The sequence below is a fragment of the Lonchura striata genome, chromosome 3, assembly GCF_046129695.1.
Source record: "Lonchura striata isolate bLonStr1 chromosome 3, bLonStr1.mat, whole genome shotgun sequence".
NCBI lineage: Eukaryota > Metazoa > Chordata > Aves > Passeriformes > Estrildidae > Lonchura > Lonchura striata.
The window spans coordinates 42,087,436-42,105,120 of record NC_134605.1 but is presented as its reverse complement, the minus strand read 5'-3'; the positions used below and the strand labels follow the sequence as shown (position 1 = coordinate 42,105,120).

Sequence of the window (17,685 nt, the reverse complement as noted above, 5' to 3'; positions counted from 1 at the left end):
GCTTGTCAGAGTTCAGGGAGCATCTGGACAATGCTCCTAATCATATGGCATAATTCTGCATGGAGCAGGGAGTTGGACTCGATGATTCCTATGGATCTCTTCCATCTCAAGATATTCTATGAATAATTAATGCCATGAGAATAGTTACCTGAAACGGGTTTATTGTTTTACAGGGATCATCCTTCACCACCCAGCAACCTGAAGCTTACAACCTTTTCCTGACCACAGCTGTAGGTGATGGCATCAAACTGTGGGATTTAAGAACACTGAGGTAAGACTGAGTTAGGTATCTTGGAATAAAAACCTATGTTTTATTGTTATTCAGAATTCATACTTGCTGTCATATACCAGTAGAAATTTAGATGTGGAATCTGAACTACAGTTTAATTGAAGTTTGCTAGTTTCTAGAGACCAAACATAGTGCTTATTCCTCAATTATAGGTATGTGGAAGCCATTAAACATTTAGAATTGATCACCTATGTTTACCCACATTTGTACATCTAATTGTATATGTATAAATGATGGTGCACTGAACTGAATGTTAATGATATTTCCAAAGCAGCATGCCATTACTGCTAAAAGAAGTAAAAATCTATCCTTTAAAATACAAGCCAGTTGCAACAACACTTTTATGAACCATGTATGTAGTGCTATAAGTTTGCATGATACATTACCATAAGCTCAGAATTAAATGCTACACAGTTTCTAAACACCTTTCAATTTTGGGAAAGCCTTGGGACAAATGAATAGATCAAGGAGGGAACATTGCTCAGGAAAAGTAATACCTGGGGCAAGCTCTGTTGTGGAGGACAAAAGAATTATGTTTAAAAGAAAAGGGGAGTATGTTTAAGCTTTAAAGTATAATTTCCTATTTGCTTTCTTCTGTATGTAAACATATCTATGGAAAGATGTCATATATCTTTTTCTAGTACTGAATTTTCTATTTGGGCTTAATGAGCCTTTCATTTACTTCCATCTTTATGTGGTAAGAATACATTAAGTCTATAGGGGGCATATGTGTTCTTTTCAAAATCATTGCTGTATTACCTTCGCTCAATGCCAGAAAGTAATGAAACTAGAGACTACTGGGGTTGGAATATGTTACCTTCTTATGTTTTTCTAATAAGCTGCTCAAACGGTGTTGCTGAAGAGTAATGAAAAAGTAGAAAGCTTTTCACAGATCACTTATCTGTCTCTTTGTTTCTAAGTACTAATATAAGTAAAGTCAGTGAATGGTAAAATAGTTAAAGTGTAAAATCTGGGCAATCAATTAAATGAATATGTCTTGAGAAGAAGGAACAAATTTATGTATGTTCTTGCTGTATGTTTCATTTGGCTAGGTTAGTGTATTCTAGTGTCTGCTGTGTTCTATTAGCCAAGCTTCAAAACGTAGTTCAAGTCCTTAATGACAGATATTTTAAGGATGCTTGTGAGGTGCTATGTATATGTGTGTTTGTTACACATTACAGTGATCAGCAGTATTAACTTTTGTGGAGAAGCAATAGAAATAAACCTTGTTTTTCACTTGTTAGCAATTTTCAAGGAAAAAAATAAAAACAAACCACACTTTTAAAAATGAAATTTTCTGCCATTGCTCAGACTGAGTCTTATAGAGACTGAGTCTTCTATAATTTAAAATCTGTTCCTAAATTCTCAAAAGGAGTAAAAAGGTTCAATTTTTCCTATGTGTTCACCAGGTGTTTTTCACATAAATTTTAAATGTCTAAATTTGGAAATGTCTGAACTTGGAACAAGTATCTGCTGAAGTGTTACGTCTACTATAGTTACACAGACTGAACACTTATTTTTTTGTTCATAGGTTTTGTCCAATCAAATCCAGTCCATCCCTTGCACTGTTGAATACTTACAGGAGAGATTAGCTCCTAAACAACCTTATGGTGGGCCAGTACCTTTAATCTCTTGATGATGTTGATTTGTAAAGTTGGTGCATCAACAACTATTTCCAGTTCCTCTGGAATGATCTCTTTGTTTCTGCTTTGGGTTTGCCAGAATAGAGTTTGTTTAGTGAAATCTTTGTCCAGTATTCTTGCAATATAGCAAAGGTAAGTCCACCTTCTCATTTATACTGTTTGCAGTGCTGTGGATAGTAACACTAACTCCAAGATCTCCACTTTGTTTGTTGATTTTTGTTCTAAATGTCTTCCCTAGATGTCCACAGTGAAAATTGTTTTGCTTTTCTTTAATCTGTTTGTTGCACTTGAGAATCTATCCATTGTTACTTTATAAAAATTCTGTAAAGTACAAAATTTTGATTAAATAAGGGGGAAAAAATCCCTTCAGTGCAGTGCTCTTCAATGCTGCTGTTGAAAGCTTGGAAAATAATTTGCAGAATAACTGCACATTTTCCTTGGACTCTTAGGGGGCTTTTTTATTCAGTTTCTTTGATAGTTCCTCTTCATATGACATACATTTCTTTTCTCACAGTTGACTAAAGAATCATAGCAGGATGTTCTGGTTTCTTTTTTGATCTTCATAGATTAAATCTTCAAACAGGTTGACCTGGCCTATAGCTTTATAAGCTTTGAATATAGTGATATTTTTGCTTTGAGGTCTACCAAAATTTTGCAACCAACCAAACCCAACCTGTGTTATCAAACTACATTTTTTTTTTTCCCCCCAGGGAAAATTCATTTAACTTTTCTTATGTTCTTGAGTTTGAAGTTATTTTGCAACTTCAATTTTCATTGTCTTTTCTGGATAAAGCTGTGAATTTGTCTGTCTCCTCTTTCACTATTGATGATCTGGAAGCATTCCAAGATTCCTTCAGAGAGTGCCAAAACATCTCATGGGTTCCTCTGAAGGTGGTACAAGAAAAGACATGTTTACTTTCTGATGTCAGCCAACCTCATACAGCCAGGTCATCTTGCCAATAAATGAGGGAATCTTGGACACTGCTAGTGGATTTTGAATTTACTCAGACTCCTGCTCCATTTGCTTTGAAATGCATGGATTTGTAAAGCTTCATCGGAAGGCTCTGAATCTTTATTAGAGTTCTCCTGTATTCTCCTCATTTATGACTAAAGCTAAGAAAAGCTCCAGATTATCTACAAAACAGACTTGGGAATAAACAAGCAAGGAATATAGTTTTTCTTGGAAGAAGAAAACTATGGCTACTCTTCTTCAGGTTAGGATAATGAACTATGAGACATTATGCTTTAGAGTAATATAATGACCTTTGACCAACTTCCAAGATATTATGAAGGCCATTTATTGTCTAAAAGAATGACTACTTGGAGAACAAGTAAAATTACTTTCTCTTGTGTCCAAGGTGAAAGCAATGAACACAAGAGTTAGGCTGAGATGCTGTGGAAATCTGAATGACATTATAATCATCAGGTTCAGGATTCCCATAAAAGACTCTTAGGCATTTAATGATCAGGAGATACAAAAAGTTAATACATTCTTGCATTTTTGAAGGAGTTGAAGTGTCTTTGTGATGAAAACTTGTAGACTCGCTCATCTGTAAGACACAAGGAACTTTACTATCCTTTCTCACACTGCTGTGTGTATAAAGTGTATTTTGGAGACATTGCTGCTCTTTCTGAAGTCAGGAATCTAGCATTGATTTATACTCAGCCATACCTGTTGTCTCCACCAATTAAATTTAATATCTCAGAAAAGTCTGGATTGGAATGACACAAGTTGCTGAGTCCTTTAAGCCACAGAGACCAGATAGATCAGAAAATTCCAATGCACTGAGCCTCCTTGTCTGCCAGTCCCACCTGTGTTTAGTGGTTATGCACATGAACATGCATGGCAATGAGATGTACTTTGGCATCCTAGTGCTGTAAAACCAATGCATAGAGAGAATGTAGAAACTTAGGAATTAATGAACATTCAATTCCCTTATGCAGTAAACTCATAACAGGAAGTATCAGGCTAGACTAAATACCAGTTGTTTTAATATGTTCATATATCACTTAAATTTCATATGACAGTCTTAAATTCTGCTTTACTAGTCTGAATCCTTTCTATTTCTCATTTCCTCCCACTTTTAGATTAGATAATTCTGTGCTTTAAATGTCCAGAAGAAAGGACATTTCATTAATTCTGTTAGGAGGAAACCATAAATTTATAGGGTTGCACCCTTCACTTCATTAAATGCATTTAGAATATTCACTAAACTCTTAGTAGCACCAGCTCACTAGCAAAGTTACATGAATACAGATAGTTTCATGACTGGATGATGAGAAAAATTGTGTGTCCCATTTTCTGGCTCTTGCATGAGCCATTTCAAGTAGTCCTCTCCCTCAAGAGAGGTTTTAGAATGTGAAGTAGTGTAAAATTTTCTTCTTCAAGGCAGATTTCAGATCCCCTATAAAGCTTTTAGGCACCAATGTGGACCTTCCTTGCTCATCAATAAATTATGGCTAAAGGCATCATGCCATAAAGCTTCATCCTTTTTGTGTCAGTAATTATGTGACGTGGCTTGACATCAGATTTTCAGGTGCATATTTACTCAAGTTACAAGATGCAGTGTGAGTATCCTTACTGCATGACTGGGGCTTAATTGCCCTGACCAGCCTTGGAATCCCACCCATGAACTCTGCTCCTGCTTCAGTCTGTAGAAGTCTGTAGAAATGAGCTGGTAGAAGACTTATGAAGTTCAGCAAGGGGAAGTGCAAAGTCCTCTTGGCACCAAATGCAACCCCCAGGCACCAATATATGATGAGTGGGCAATTAGATGGAAACCAGCTTTGCAAAAAAGGAGACGAAGATGAATGTGAGCCAGAAATGTGCCCTTGAGGCAAAGAAGGCTTATCCTGGGCTGTATCAGGAAGAGTGCTGCCAACAGGTTGTGGGTGGTGATACCTCTGCTCTGTTTAGCATTGGTGAAGCCACACTGGTTCTATGTGAGCAGTGAGGTTAGATAAGATGACCTCCAAAGTTGCCTAACAACCTCAGCCATTATGTCACTTTTTGATTCTATGAAAATAGCATTTTGGTTTTTTTACTTTCCACAGAAATGGTAGGGTGTTAGAAGCTTTCTGGGGGAGCTGATGTGATATTGAGTAAGAGAGCAAGGTGTATAATAACAGCTGAAATTGAAAATTAATTTGGAAGGCAGAAATAGACAGTTGTGCTATGCTGTCAGATGTGCTGTGCTTATTACCTACCCAGAAATGGAGAGAGCAGGGAAGGGTCTGTTCTAACCCTGGAGGTCTGGGATGCTGATATGTAGTGTGAGGAGGTAGATGTAGTAGGTGCTAGATGACTGTCACAGGTAATAAGAATAGCAGGGATGAAGTGTTAGGAAGAGCTCCCAACACCCAATCCACTAACACCTATGGTGGTAGGAACTGCCTGCCTCTGACTCACACTCTGAGTTTCACCTTCCTTCAGCCTCTGAACAAATCTGCCAATTGTATGAAGGTAGTATTAGACATTAAGGCAAAATCTCCAAATAGTGTTAGGATGCTGTGCCACTAGATCATAAGCTCCTCTGGCACCATATTTTAGCAGAATTCTTGCAGCCACAGGGAACTCATACTGTTTCTCACATTTGCACTTTGAGACCTTAGAGTCAGACATACAGTTAGAATTTTGAGATTTTTCAATTTGCATCTTCACTGTGAACTAGCTGCTTGACATCATCCTAAGCAAGATACAAATATACACATACTCAGAATTTGGTTACTTCTTGGATTCTTCAGAGATAAAGGTTTGCCTATGGTTTGCCTTTTTTTTTTTTTCTTTTTTTTTCTTTTTTTTTCTTTTTTTTTTTTTTTCCCCTTGGAGCTTTTGAGTCTAGCTATCCAGATTCTGAGGGATAAAAGTGTCTGGAGCTCCTCCAAGTTTGGGGCTGGAGATGCATGAAAGTAGAGAGGATGGGGAACGCAGGGATGTGGTCCCTGCTGGATGCTATGGTAAAAACATTGGGAACTCCTATGTGAAGGGTTTGGTGTTTCAATTAAATGAAACCCATGTGTTCAGTACATCTAAGGTAGCTACTACTGCTGTCAAGTTATACTCACTCACATTTTGCAGAGCCTCAGTAGATCTGCTGGTACTGAAGGGGCTGTGAACAAATACCAGAGCTCTGGCACAAAGTAACAGAATACAAATGAAAGTGGTTTAAAAAAAAAAACAAAACAACAACTTTTGTTTGCAGTTTTGTTTTTTTTAATGCATCAAGTAGAATGAGATGGAATTCTTTGTGAGAGTATTCTTTTATTTATAAAGAGATACACATTCTTTCTCTTCCAAAGACAGAAGAAAATTGTATTTTTTTCCTAATAGTGTTCAAGTTTTTTGCAACATAAAAAGATACATATTTTGGAATGTAGACTAAAAGATGTACAATGAAGAACATAGGGAAAACTTGGCTCTTTGCTGTCCCATGCAATTACCAGATGTTTGTCATGGTAACCCCTGAAAAGCTCTGACCAGAAAAGCATTCTTAGGAGGCTGGAGAGCATGCCAGCTGGCCATGTAAAGCCTGCAATATCCAAAATAATTTGGATCACCACCTGTTGCTACTTAAAAAAATGCCTGAAAGAAGATAATGCCTAAAATAAGCTAAAATCATACACATAGTATCTATCTAATAATACTATGATTTTTTTTTGTCCACTTTTTCTTTCCCATTGCTGTGATACCTCTAAATATCTTGAGTTAATAGATTGAGTAACAAAATTTCTACTTAATTCTGTGGAAAGTTTAATTGGAATCAGTTTTTTTTAATGTCTTTTTAAGTAGGATTTTGAGGGGTTGGGGAAGTAGCTGAACTTGTAGTGGAACGTATATCCTGATATAATGGAAAAGTTGAACAAGAAAACAAGAAAATAGAATCCAGGGTATTGGTTATTACTGTGGCTGCACTAGCACAAGAAAAAGGGCACTACTCTATGACTGAGACATCGCGTTATATTGCTGTGGTATAGCAGAGAAAAGATCGGTGAAAACCTTGGAATCCTGTTAGTTCTTACATATCTGTTTATAGGTGAAACTTTTGAGTTATTGGTCACAAATACAGAGATGTTTCTTTTGAAAGGAAGTTTTTTGCAGCATTTAATTAGAAGGCTCTTCTGTGAAGAAGACCCCATTGAGGAAGTTATATTTTACAGGCCCTGACAATGAGGTCTTAAACACTTAGAAGTAGTCCTGATGACCAGTGCTCTACTTAAGGAAGAATGGTGAACCTGAAAACAGCTTTGGGAGGGACAGTGGATATGAATTTTGCTTATTTTTCTCATGAAGAAGTTTCTTTCACATGATACTGATGTATCTTACAAGATTAAAGAGAATTTTTTCCTTAAATTCTCTATAAGAAGTCACTCAGAAAAAAAAGTCTCCCTGAAATTTGCAAACAGTGCAACTGGGACTCAAGGCTAAGTTGTAGAAGTTTACACAATATATAATGTTGTGTGGAAGCCTCACTGAGGAGGAAAATGCTGAGGAGACTGAGGTAGATAGTATTCTCCTTTGCTGTAAATAGGAGGCTTGAACAGAGGCAGATTATTCAATAGACTAAATGTGGCCATTGGTTACTGAAAGTCTCTGAATATTCTTGTGAAAAAAATGAAGTTGAAAAATGTTTTTACAAAGTCACAGTAATTGGCTCTCTTCATAAGTTGCTTCTCTTGAACTGTAGTGTTCCCATAAGTTGGGTTATTTTAGCAGTTTCAGGATAGAACTTGTCTGAGGTGAAGTGTCTGGTTACTGTATGCTCAAAAAGTCTGTTAATATCAGTAGTTTTGTTATACAGAATATAGTAAAGTTCAGAGTTAGGCTCTATAAAGTGATGTCTTTTCATGCATTCAAAAGTGTCTCTTTTATGCTTTGAGAAGAGATAGCAATTAGATCAGTTACAAAGAATGTATTTGTTTCACCCGGGTGAATGAAACCAGCTTGGCATTTAGTGCATTCTTATGCATCCATGTGTGTCTACAACAGAGCAATATGGTATAAAAATTTAGAGCTATCGGTTCAGTTGATTGAATTTACATAGCTTCTGTGATTTCACTGGCCAGGAAAACATGTATAACACAGGAGTTGGCAGGAGATTTTACTATTTCAAATTTGTTCCTGGATCTAGCATACATTAAAAAAAATATATATATGACATCTTCACTATGGTGAAGTATGTGAATTTGTTTTGTAAGAAGGGTAGGTTGACAGCATTCATAATAAAGACAAAAGAAGAATATAGGTTATTATAAGTCTATTTAAAAAAAATACTTCAAAGGTATAAAAACAGACTTCTGAAATGAGGTATACATATGTAAATGACAGCTCTGAATGGTGTTGAAACTTGTATTAAAATGTCTTAATATTGAGGAAAACGTGAAATAATTTGTTTTAACATTAGTTTTGTGCTGACTGCGAAGCTATCAGTTCTTTACAACCATGTGGTGCTTTTTAGGTGGATAATAATCTTCAACTCATTAAAATTTTTTAAATGGCCCAATTGTGCTCAACTATTTAAAACTTATTCTACATGAAAAGTAATAAATTAATTTATTGCATTAATTTAAAATCTATTCCTTCCTTTAGACTGTTTTAACACAGATAAGTTACATACTATTATATAACAGAGAGAGAGATTTTTCACTTTGGAATGTTTGGATATTATCTTTCTTGACTTACCATACACATTAAATGAATGTATGGAGTAGAAATATAAATAGACAACAAAGGTTAAATATTCAGATTTGGGTGTGAGAAAAGCAAGCGATTTTTGTCATGATTCCACATACTGCATCTTCATTTGATATGAATAACTTGAGGGAGATTTATAAATCTTCATGGAGCAGATTTTCACAACACCTTCCCCTTAGCTAACTGATAGGCATCAGAGCTCCTCCTTTCTAATTATTAATGATGTTTCTATCCCTGTAATCTAAACTAGGCCAAAGCATGGGTTTGGTCATTGTCCTGAGGCAATTTTTTCTGTTCATTTTATTTTTAGTCATTAACATTCTTTGTCTTCCTGTTCTGACAAAATTCTACTGCTGATATATTTAAAACTTGATTTGTGGATTTGCCTTAGTGAATTGGTAGACTAAGAAAAACATGATACCAGGAGGATTTCATGAAAATGGCAGTAAAAGACGTAATTTTTAGTTGGTATTAATAACACAGAAACTTCTCTGTAGGTGTGAACGTCGTTTTGAAGGGCACAGTAGCCGCTGCTATCCATGTGGAATTGCGGTGTCTCCCTGTGGACGCTTTATAGCCAGTGGATCAGATGACAAATATGTAAGTAGTTTTTGCTTATTTTCCTCCTAAACTACAGGAACTACTCATATTGTATCTTAAAAGAACGTTTTCAGAGCGTTCTAGGATTCATCTTAATGTGCATTACTGGAATCTATGGTACTTCCATATAGTTCTTTCACATGTAGCAGTTGCATATGATTCATAATTATTTTGTCTGAAAAATCCTAGAGCAGCTAAATCTTAGCACTCAAAATACCTGTTAGGAGATTTTTTCTGTAATAGTAGGTTTCCATAATATTTGACTCTGAATTGTCATGTGCCATCAAAGGTGAGGAGAATGGTGTTCCCTCTAGCACAGTTTTACGTGTCATATAGATATCTGTCCAGTAGGAACTCTGTAGCAAATACAAATTAATTTACTTAAGCTCCCAAATACAGGGTGATGAATCTTCTAGTATGGCTTTCTTATGAACCAATCAGCTGAATAAAACATGAGAAGTCATTCAACTGGAATTAGAAATTTTTGGACCCTTTGTGTGTATGTTTTCTCTCCAGACAGGTTCTCTTCTGAATCAATGTCAATATTTAAATTATTTAGAAATGAATCCCGAGTACACATGTATCGCTACCTTTTTGAGTTTTTAACTCAGTAATGCCTGCATTGTTGGCAGAATATTTGTCTTGCTGTTTGTGAAGAGATGGAAGATTGCTGACTTGTACTATATGCCTTTGAAACTGGTCTGAGGTTGGGTTCATTGCAAACACATCCTTTTAAAAAACAGCTGGGTAGGAATGCTGTTGAAATTTGTTTTAGGTATTTCTAGTTTAATCATCGGAACGTGACACCGAGTTCCTGGTCAACCTCAAATTCAGAATAAGAGGAATCTTCTGGCAAGTTTTGAAGTACTGGCTCAAATAATGTGTGAAGTTCAGAGATTTTATTGGCAGATTACAGTTTGGCAATTGGTGTTGTGTTCTTGACATTTTCATGATAAAATATATTTTTCAAGTTTTTGGTAAATAGCATTTCATAATGTAGCTTACAATAGAAAAGAAGGGCTTTTTGCTATGTCTTGGAAGAAATGCATATAATATTCATCTCAGGTCATGATATATATAATGTACTAAAATATTTATTTGAGGTTACTAATTAATCTTTTGAATTGTATAAAAATAGGTGCAGTCACAAGACCTTTTTGTCTTATCTTTTACACTAAGATATTTGTTTGGAATTAGTGCTGATTCAAGAAAAAGACAGCATGATTTTATCCTTCCTCCAAATTCTTGGCACATGGTGGGTCATCAAAGGAAGCTGAATAGCTGGCAAACATCCTGCTGCCATTGGCATGTGGTCCCTGGTGGGCACAGTGCCATTCAATACTTTTTAGTGTGGCTCCAGGGTTGGAATTTTGCATAATTTGCATCCTATGTCTATAGAGAACTTCCACTGTTCTTCTTGTCCCCTCAGGAAAACTGAGTCAAGTTTTGGACTCTTGCTTATACTGTTCTTTTAGGACAAAATGCAGTTTTGGGGCATTTTCTAGGAGGCTTCCCTTTAAAGTATTGAGGCTGGATATACTTTTGTGTGTCCTTTCAGTGCAGCATTCAAATTTCTGTTTCAAATAGTCCATTCTTATTTCTCAACTAATAGCATCCTGACAGATGGCTTAATGTGCAACTGGGACAGTTTTAATAGTATCAAGAAGTCTCATATTTCTGAAGATTATATGAATGAATGTCTGCTGGAATAAATTGTATAAAAAAGTTGGCAGTGTGGATACAGTTATCTCTAAAGAGAGCATTCTGGAAACAGGTTATGTACCTTTCCACTGAGAAGCAACTGCATTTTCATTCATCTTGGAGTTTACTTTATCAAGTGCTGTAGTTAACAAATGTGGTTGATTTTAAACCCAAAAGAGGCATAATTGGAATATAATTGAGAGATGTTGACCCTAAGCTGCCTTTTGTATTTCACAATATCTGAAGTATTTGACAGAGAAGAATATGTTGTCTACACATTAATAGCAAAATCACATTCCTACAGGACATGGAAACAGCAAACCAAAATGTTACTGTAAAAAAAGAGATAAAAATTCTGCCTGCCTTTTCTGTCTACCTACTTTGGAGGGTGTATGACTTATTCTATATAGGAGCTTGATGTAATTTGTTTGGCTGAAGTTGCCACGTGGTTTTATTTTAGTTGCTCTGGTGTGTGTTAGTGTGAGATTTGTACATACTGTAAATTGGGGTCGAAAGTGTTTCCTGATTACTCCAACTTCCTTAAGAAAACCTTTAACAAGACCTGTGTAGGACCTGACAGTCTGAAAAGCAAGTAACCAGAATGCTGGTTTTGGACTGTGATTGTCCTTTCTGTAATTAGTTGTACTAGAAAATATAAAATGGTAACACTTCTAATGTCAAACTTTCGTTTAACTGAATACACATAATATTGTAATTTCTAACCACTTTACAAGTGGACAGTCTCAGATTTCTTACTATCAATATTATCAAGGACATTGGACCTTAATATACCTTAATTTGGTTTAGATTTTAATTTTGCTGGAGTCTGTACCAAACTGTTTACCTAAAAATTTGTTGACTAAAGCAATTTTAGTGTAAAAAGACAAGAAATATCTGGACAATGTGAGATGCTACTTTTTATAATAAAAAGAGCTAATTTTCTTTCTGTGCTATGTAGTTCTAGTTAGCTGTTTTACTTTCTATATAGTTAGCCACTTAATATTTGTCTTTGAAGACCTTAGGGCTCTCTGACTAAATTCCAAGTTTCCAGAAATGAAGTAGGGAATGAAGAAATAAATATTTGACTCTTTAATTGCTTTTGTACTCATTCTTGCTACCTCTCTTTGAAATGTACACTCGAAGAGCCACATTTTGACCCTAGTGCTGAAATTGAATTTTCTAATATAAAACTCTGTCCATGCCAAATCTCAAAGCCTGTGTTCACACAGATTGACCCATATCACAAACTCAGAAGTTTTTCTCATAGCAGGTTGCTGCATGATTAACAAAAATACATGGGTAATGGATGACATTCTCTTCCCTTCTTTTTTACACTTTTCAACAAAGTCTAGGATTTTGCTTACAACACTGTCTTCGAAACATTTTAAATCCAAGATTAAATTTATGCCTTCCTACTGTGAAGGCAACAAAGCTTGAAGCAGTAGCTCATAGGGCAGTATCATTAAAAGGAGTATCAGGAGACACAGGATAAAACAATTTGATTCTTATACATAGCATCAGTCTAATAACCACTTGTGAGCCTCTGAATATTAACCTTCATACAAAATTGGTTTTAGAATATGTTCTCATTTTGCAAGTGATACTGGTCTGGGGGCAAATCCAAAGAATTTTGCAAACCTGTGAGTGGTGGCTGGATGCAAACCCAGACCTGATATTTTTTGCAGGCTGAGTGATTTTCAGATTCAAGATTCTGCATCAGACATAACACAAACTGTAGAAATTGTTTGTAGATGACACCTTAGTTTAAGTAGCTACAGAGATTGATATTACAAATAAAATATCTGTGTGCTGCTGAGGAATATACTGTAATGTTTTACTAACAGAAAAATACATTTGGGAGTTGGGCTGCCAGCATTCTTTTGTTCTGTACATCTACCTTGCAGTGCACTACTTCCTAATGTAATCATTGCCAGGAAGATTGTATTTCTCAGCCCCCATAAATATATTATTATTCACTTGGTCTTTCTGTGGCTCTATTCTGATTTATAAAGTGGAGATTGGCAATGGTATCTTTCTTCTCTCCTCTTGTCTAAGAGTTTAGATGAGGCCTGTCTCTGTTTGTTACTCTTGTGACAGCTGCTCTGATCTTCTTTATGTGAAATACTTCCATCCTTGTGTCTGTGGTGTGATAAACTTAAAAGCTGCATCTGATTTGGTTAAAAATGGCATAAAATGATACCAAAGAAGAAACACCTCAGGAAACCCCATATGTGAATGATAAAGTTGTGTGGTCAATTTTCTCCCTTTAATAGCCCACTTCATTAGAAGGTTTTAGGTACTAGTAATGTTAAGTAAAAGACTACAAATATGGGAATTGGCAAAGATATTCTGATATAGTTGTATGTAAATGGAAGAGATAGGACTAGTTAATAGTCTAGAATGCTTTGTTCCATATCTCTTGGTAGGGTATCTTGGAGGCATCACTGAGGTTTAAATTAGGTATATTTTATATATGATAAAGTATGCTTTAATAATTTATGTGGAGAAAAGAGAAGGATATTTTCTTTACTGGAAAATTACTTTTAGAAATGTGTGATGTTGGTACTGTATTGTATTTGTTGTCTTGGTCTATACGTCGTACTACAGGGCTTGCAGAACAGAATGTATTAGATGAAGCAGTGGTAGTAACTATCTGAAGTGTTTTGGTTTTTAGTGTGATTGGTATTCCAGTAATATATTACTCCAGTTTTATTTTATGTGTCTATACTGTTTAATCAAGATAGGCTTTAACAGGAAACATCTGGAGAAAACAGCACTAGTAATGTTTACTGTGGAGAAGGCAGCACTGACATTGCTTGGCAGAACAAAATCCATAGCAGAGAATGAATGACAGACTGTGACAGCCTTTCTGCCAGCTGTTGATGGAGAAAATCTACCCCTTTCCAAAGAGAAACTATAGTTTTGTTTTAGTCTTGAGCCCGAGGTTTTTTGATTCCTTAGTAGTGTGGTTGGCTTTTAGGCCCATTTTCCTAGAAGTGGACAGAGAAATATTGATTTCTTGATCAAACAGTCATGAATTTGGGTATGCTGTTACTTATGTCTCTTTGGGTATACCTTTGAAGATGACTGAAAATCTTGGCCTTTGTAGGTTATTTTATGAACCATAGTTATGCGAGTATAAGCAAATTAATGGGGTTTTTTTGTGCTTTTTGATCAGTTCAGGCTATTGCTTATCTAGACTACTATGCCTCAGACCTGACCACCACAAAACTAGATTAGCAGCTGAGAGAGGTGGAAGATTTTCTGATGGCTATAGATGTTATTTAACTCATACTGAACAACATTTTTTTTTCAAACTGAATTTTGAGTCTCTAATTTGTTACTGTGTTAACATTGAATTTTGCTGATATTTTTGAGAGATAGGAGGAAGTGTGAGAAGTTAGCCTTTTTGGTTAAGAAAATTAATTTAAAAAAAGATACTCCATGTTCAACATAGACAAAACAGGAAGCTTAAGTAGATATGAATACCCAATATTATTTTGGAATTCATGCAGCAGTGAGGTGCTAAAAGTGAATATATATAGTTTTATATCCCCAGGGTTTTTATTTTCTCTATGTGTACCTCTTGGTCTCAATTCCTGACAGTAGCTGAATTTTGGGTATGATTGGTACATCTGGTACAAAAATCTGGTTGAAGGTCCTTTACAACACACAAACAGGAAATGTAATTATTGATATTGTTGATACAGAGGAGAATCCTAGTAGCAGTCAGAAGAGAGCCAAAGTGGGTGTGATGCAACCATGCTGCTTCATAATCAGACATGAATTCTTGGGATAAAGTTTTCAACTTTTAATTCTGTACTCTGACAGCACTATGTGTGTTGTAAAAGTAAAGGCAACCTAAATTCAGTGCTGCATAAATTTGGTATTAAAACAAATAAAACCAATCACATTCATTAGGCCTTAAAATTAGCAGATTAAATAGAAATTGAATTGGCAAAAATTTCAATTTGGAAGTTTCATAGAAGGGTGGCTTAGAGAGGGAAGTCAGATATGGTTTATGTAATTTTTTGTAGTGAGGAAAATTCAAATGTATTAGCTATAACTGCCAGAAGATTGAAAAATATCCCCTTGCCTCTTGAAAGATGACTGATATGTATAATATTAACTATTTTAATAATAAAGAGCATTAATAATGTTCACTGTCACTCATTTTTTAGTTATGTCAAAGGAAATCATGTGGAAACTGGGATCTTAAGGTAGTGGGAAGTTTCCTGTAACTACCAGAAAGACAGCCTCTAGAAGTGTCATTAAAAGGGAAAGGGACTCTGAGAAGGGTGTACTGTACTCAACATTTTGGTGCTAGGCTTGATTAGACTTTCCATGCTACCATTGTAAGTGTATAAGATATCTGGGGACTGAAAAGCATTAATCAATGCTTAGAATACTTGTGAAATCTGTTTTATGTGTGGATTTGGCACCAATGCCTATAGTTAAGGTAGTCTAATGCTTTCCACTATAATTCTGTTTTCGGTTGCTTATAAGTAAGAACATTTTGGGCTGAAATTTTCCATACTGCTGGTGTCTGCTTCAGGTTAATTATTATTTTTCTTTAGTGCAAGTAGTTCAGGAGATTTTTTAGCTTGAAATTGAGGAAAAATACATGGTTCAGTGGAATATGTGCCCCAGTATAAATAGGGAGTGATGCAGTGCAAGTCAAACACTTATATCATGTACTGCAGGATTCTGCATCAAGTTTGATGGCACTGATGGAAGTAAATGGCCAATAATATCTTATTAATAACTGCAGATATATTTTATAAAAACTTGTTAGATTACCAAGGGACTCTACCCCTCTAACATTTATGTTTTCTGTAGCTCATTTGAAATATTAGGAAAAATAGTCAATGAAAAGTGATGATAATGTAATGTAAAAGATGTGAGGAAAACATCTTTTTGTTTAAGGCCAAATTAGGTATCTTGGATACCAATGTCTTTGTTTGCTTCTTAGTTGTGTTCTTTTCCTGTGATCTGTTTGTAAAATATGTGCTTCAGCTTAAAGCAACAGCAGCAGCAAAGGGTTTTCCTTGAAACTGGTGTTGTTTTTCTGATCCCTGTACAAAAGCTGATAACAAGAAGAATTATTCTTTTATTAGTTACGTGTTTATTATTTGATTCCTTCTCTTTCCTATCCCAGGAGGCTGTAGGAGTATAAGTAGTTTGACACAAATGTATATGGTCATGGGTTGGACTAGGGGGCAATGGGAACAGATGGGAACAAGTTTTCTTTGAAGTTGAGAGAGTGAGAAAACAGAAGAAAGAACTTACAGTGAAACTCTGTAGATAAAGTGTCAATTTATCTTGCACATTCTACTACCAATGCAGTAGAATTAAGTAATTTTCCATTTGGATACAAATTCCTTCACTCAAAGGCCTTTGCCCTTCTTCTCTGTCTCTTGATACAAGTCTAGGGAAGAAAGCAGAAGCTTGTGTATGCTTGTTAGGTACTAAATACCCTGTCACACTCTGGGTTACTGAAAACTGACTACTTCAAATGTTCTTCAAATGTCTAGAAAAAGGAAATACAAGTAAGTATGTGGTTATGAGTCCAGGAAAATTCTTTGGAAGCTATTGGTACAGGTAAATTATTTTTTACTTTTGGCTGACCCTCAGCAAGAATTGGAAAGGAAATACCAATATCTACTGAATCAGTATTTTTATTAGACAAAATTCATTTTAATATAAAAAAAGGTGGTTGACTTTGGCTAAAGTCTAAAACATTATATGCACAAATGCATTTTGGGTATGGCTGAGTGCTTCCTAGACTGTTTTGTTTTCTTTACATTTGGTTTGATGAAAATCTGCTCTTCCTCTGTCATTGATTTCATATTTTCAAGCTTTTTTTAATTCTTCTGTAGCTAGTGTTAATGGTATCATTTATAATTCAGTTTATTTTCTTTTTTTCTGTAGAGAAGACTATGCTAAAATAACCTAGTAAGTATAGAATAGAAAAACCATTTGGATGACATCAGAAAATATAGCAAAACTAAAATGGTGACTGACTATAGCAGAAGAATATTTATACTGGAGTATTCCCTCTCCTTATGAGTGTTCTGTTAAAATACAATTATCTTTGGAGGTTATATTTTGTGTTGTTTTTAAACTTTTGAAGTTAAAAATAAATGTACTTTCAAACTTTAACCATATTAACTATTATTCTCAGAATTTAGACTGTCACAGGCTAGTTTAAATATCTATGGTTAAAGCTACTTAGACAGAAGCTGGGTTTATCCACTTGTTTATGAGGATGTTTTTCTTTTAATCAGATTTTATTGTCCTGCATGTCAAAATTACTTTTCCTTTCAGTTATTGGAAGAGATGATAGCTGCCACAACACAATTAACTATCCTTGCATGCAGCTAGATACTCTTCCCCTTTTTCTGTTGAACCATAACACCTAAATATTTAGGATTTATGGGGCTAGGAATAGAGTATTGGAAAGACATTTATTAGTAGTTCCCTTAGGATAGGTTTGTAAGAGTGATGTGCAATGGGCAGGTTTGTGTTCCCTGACATGTTCTGTGTGTTTTGCCTAGCAGCTATTCAATATGAGCATAGAGTCTTTGTGGTAAAGGTCAGAGGAAAGGGCTTTCCCATATCTGGTCTTTCCCATGTCCTCCAATGCTTGAGTAGTTAGATACAGGTGGGCTTCTACCGGTAGCTGTTTGTCTTGACTTTCCTCTGATCCAATGAATCGGCAACAATGAGACAATTTAGAAAAGTGCTGCATCCCAGCCTAA

The 17,685-nt window shown here is 35.4% G+C and overlaps 1 protein-coding gene across 1 annotated transcript in view; it reads left to right on the top strand.

The window, feature by feature from the left end:
* Positions 1 to 17,685, top strand: part of WDR27 (WD repeat domain 27) — an 86,884-nt gene that overhangs the window by 29,546 nt on the left and 39,653 nt on the right. Inside the window, exons 21-22 of the mRNA XM_077782100.1 lie at positions 174 to 271; positions 9,121 to 9,223. Coding sequence (XP_077638226.1) covers positions 174 to 271; positions 9,121 to 9,223 — 201 coding nt within the window. The remainder of the gene's footprint in view (positions 1 to 173; positions 272 to 9,120; positions 9,224 to 17,685) is intronic.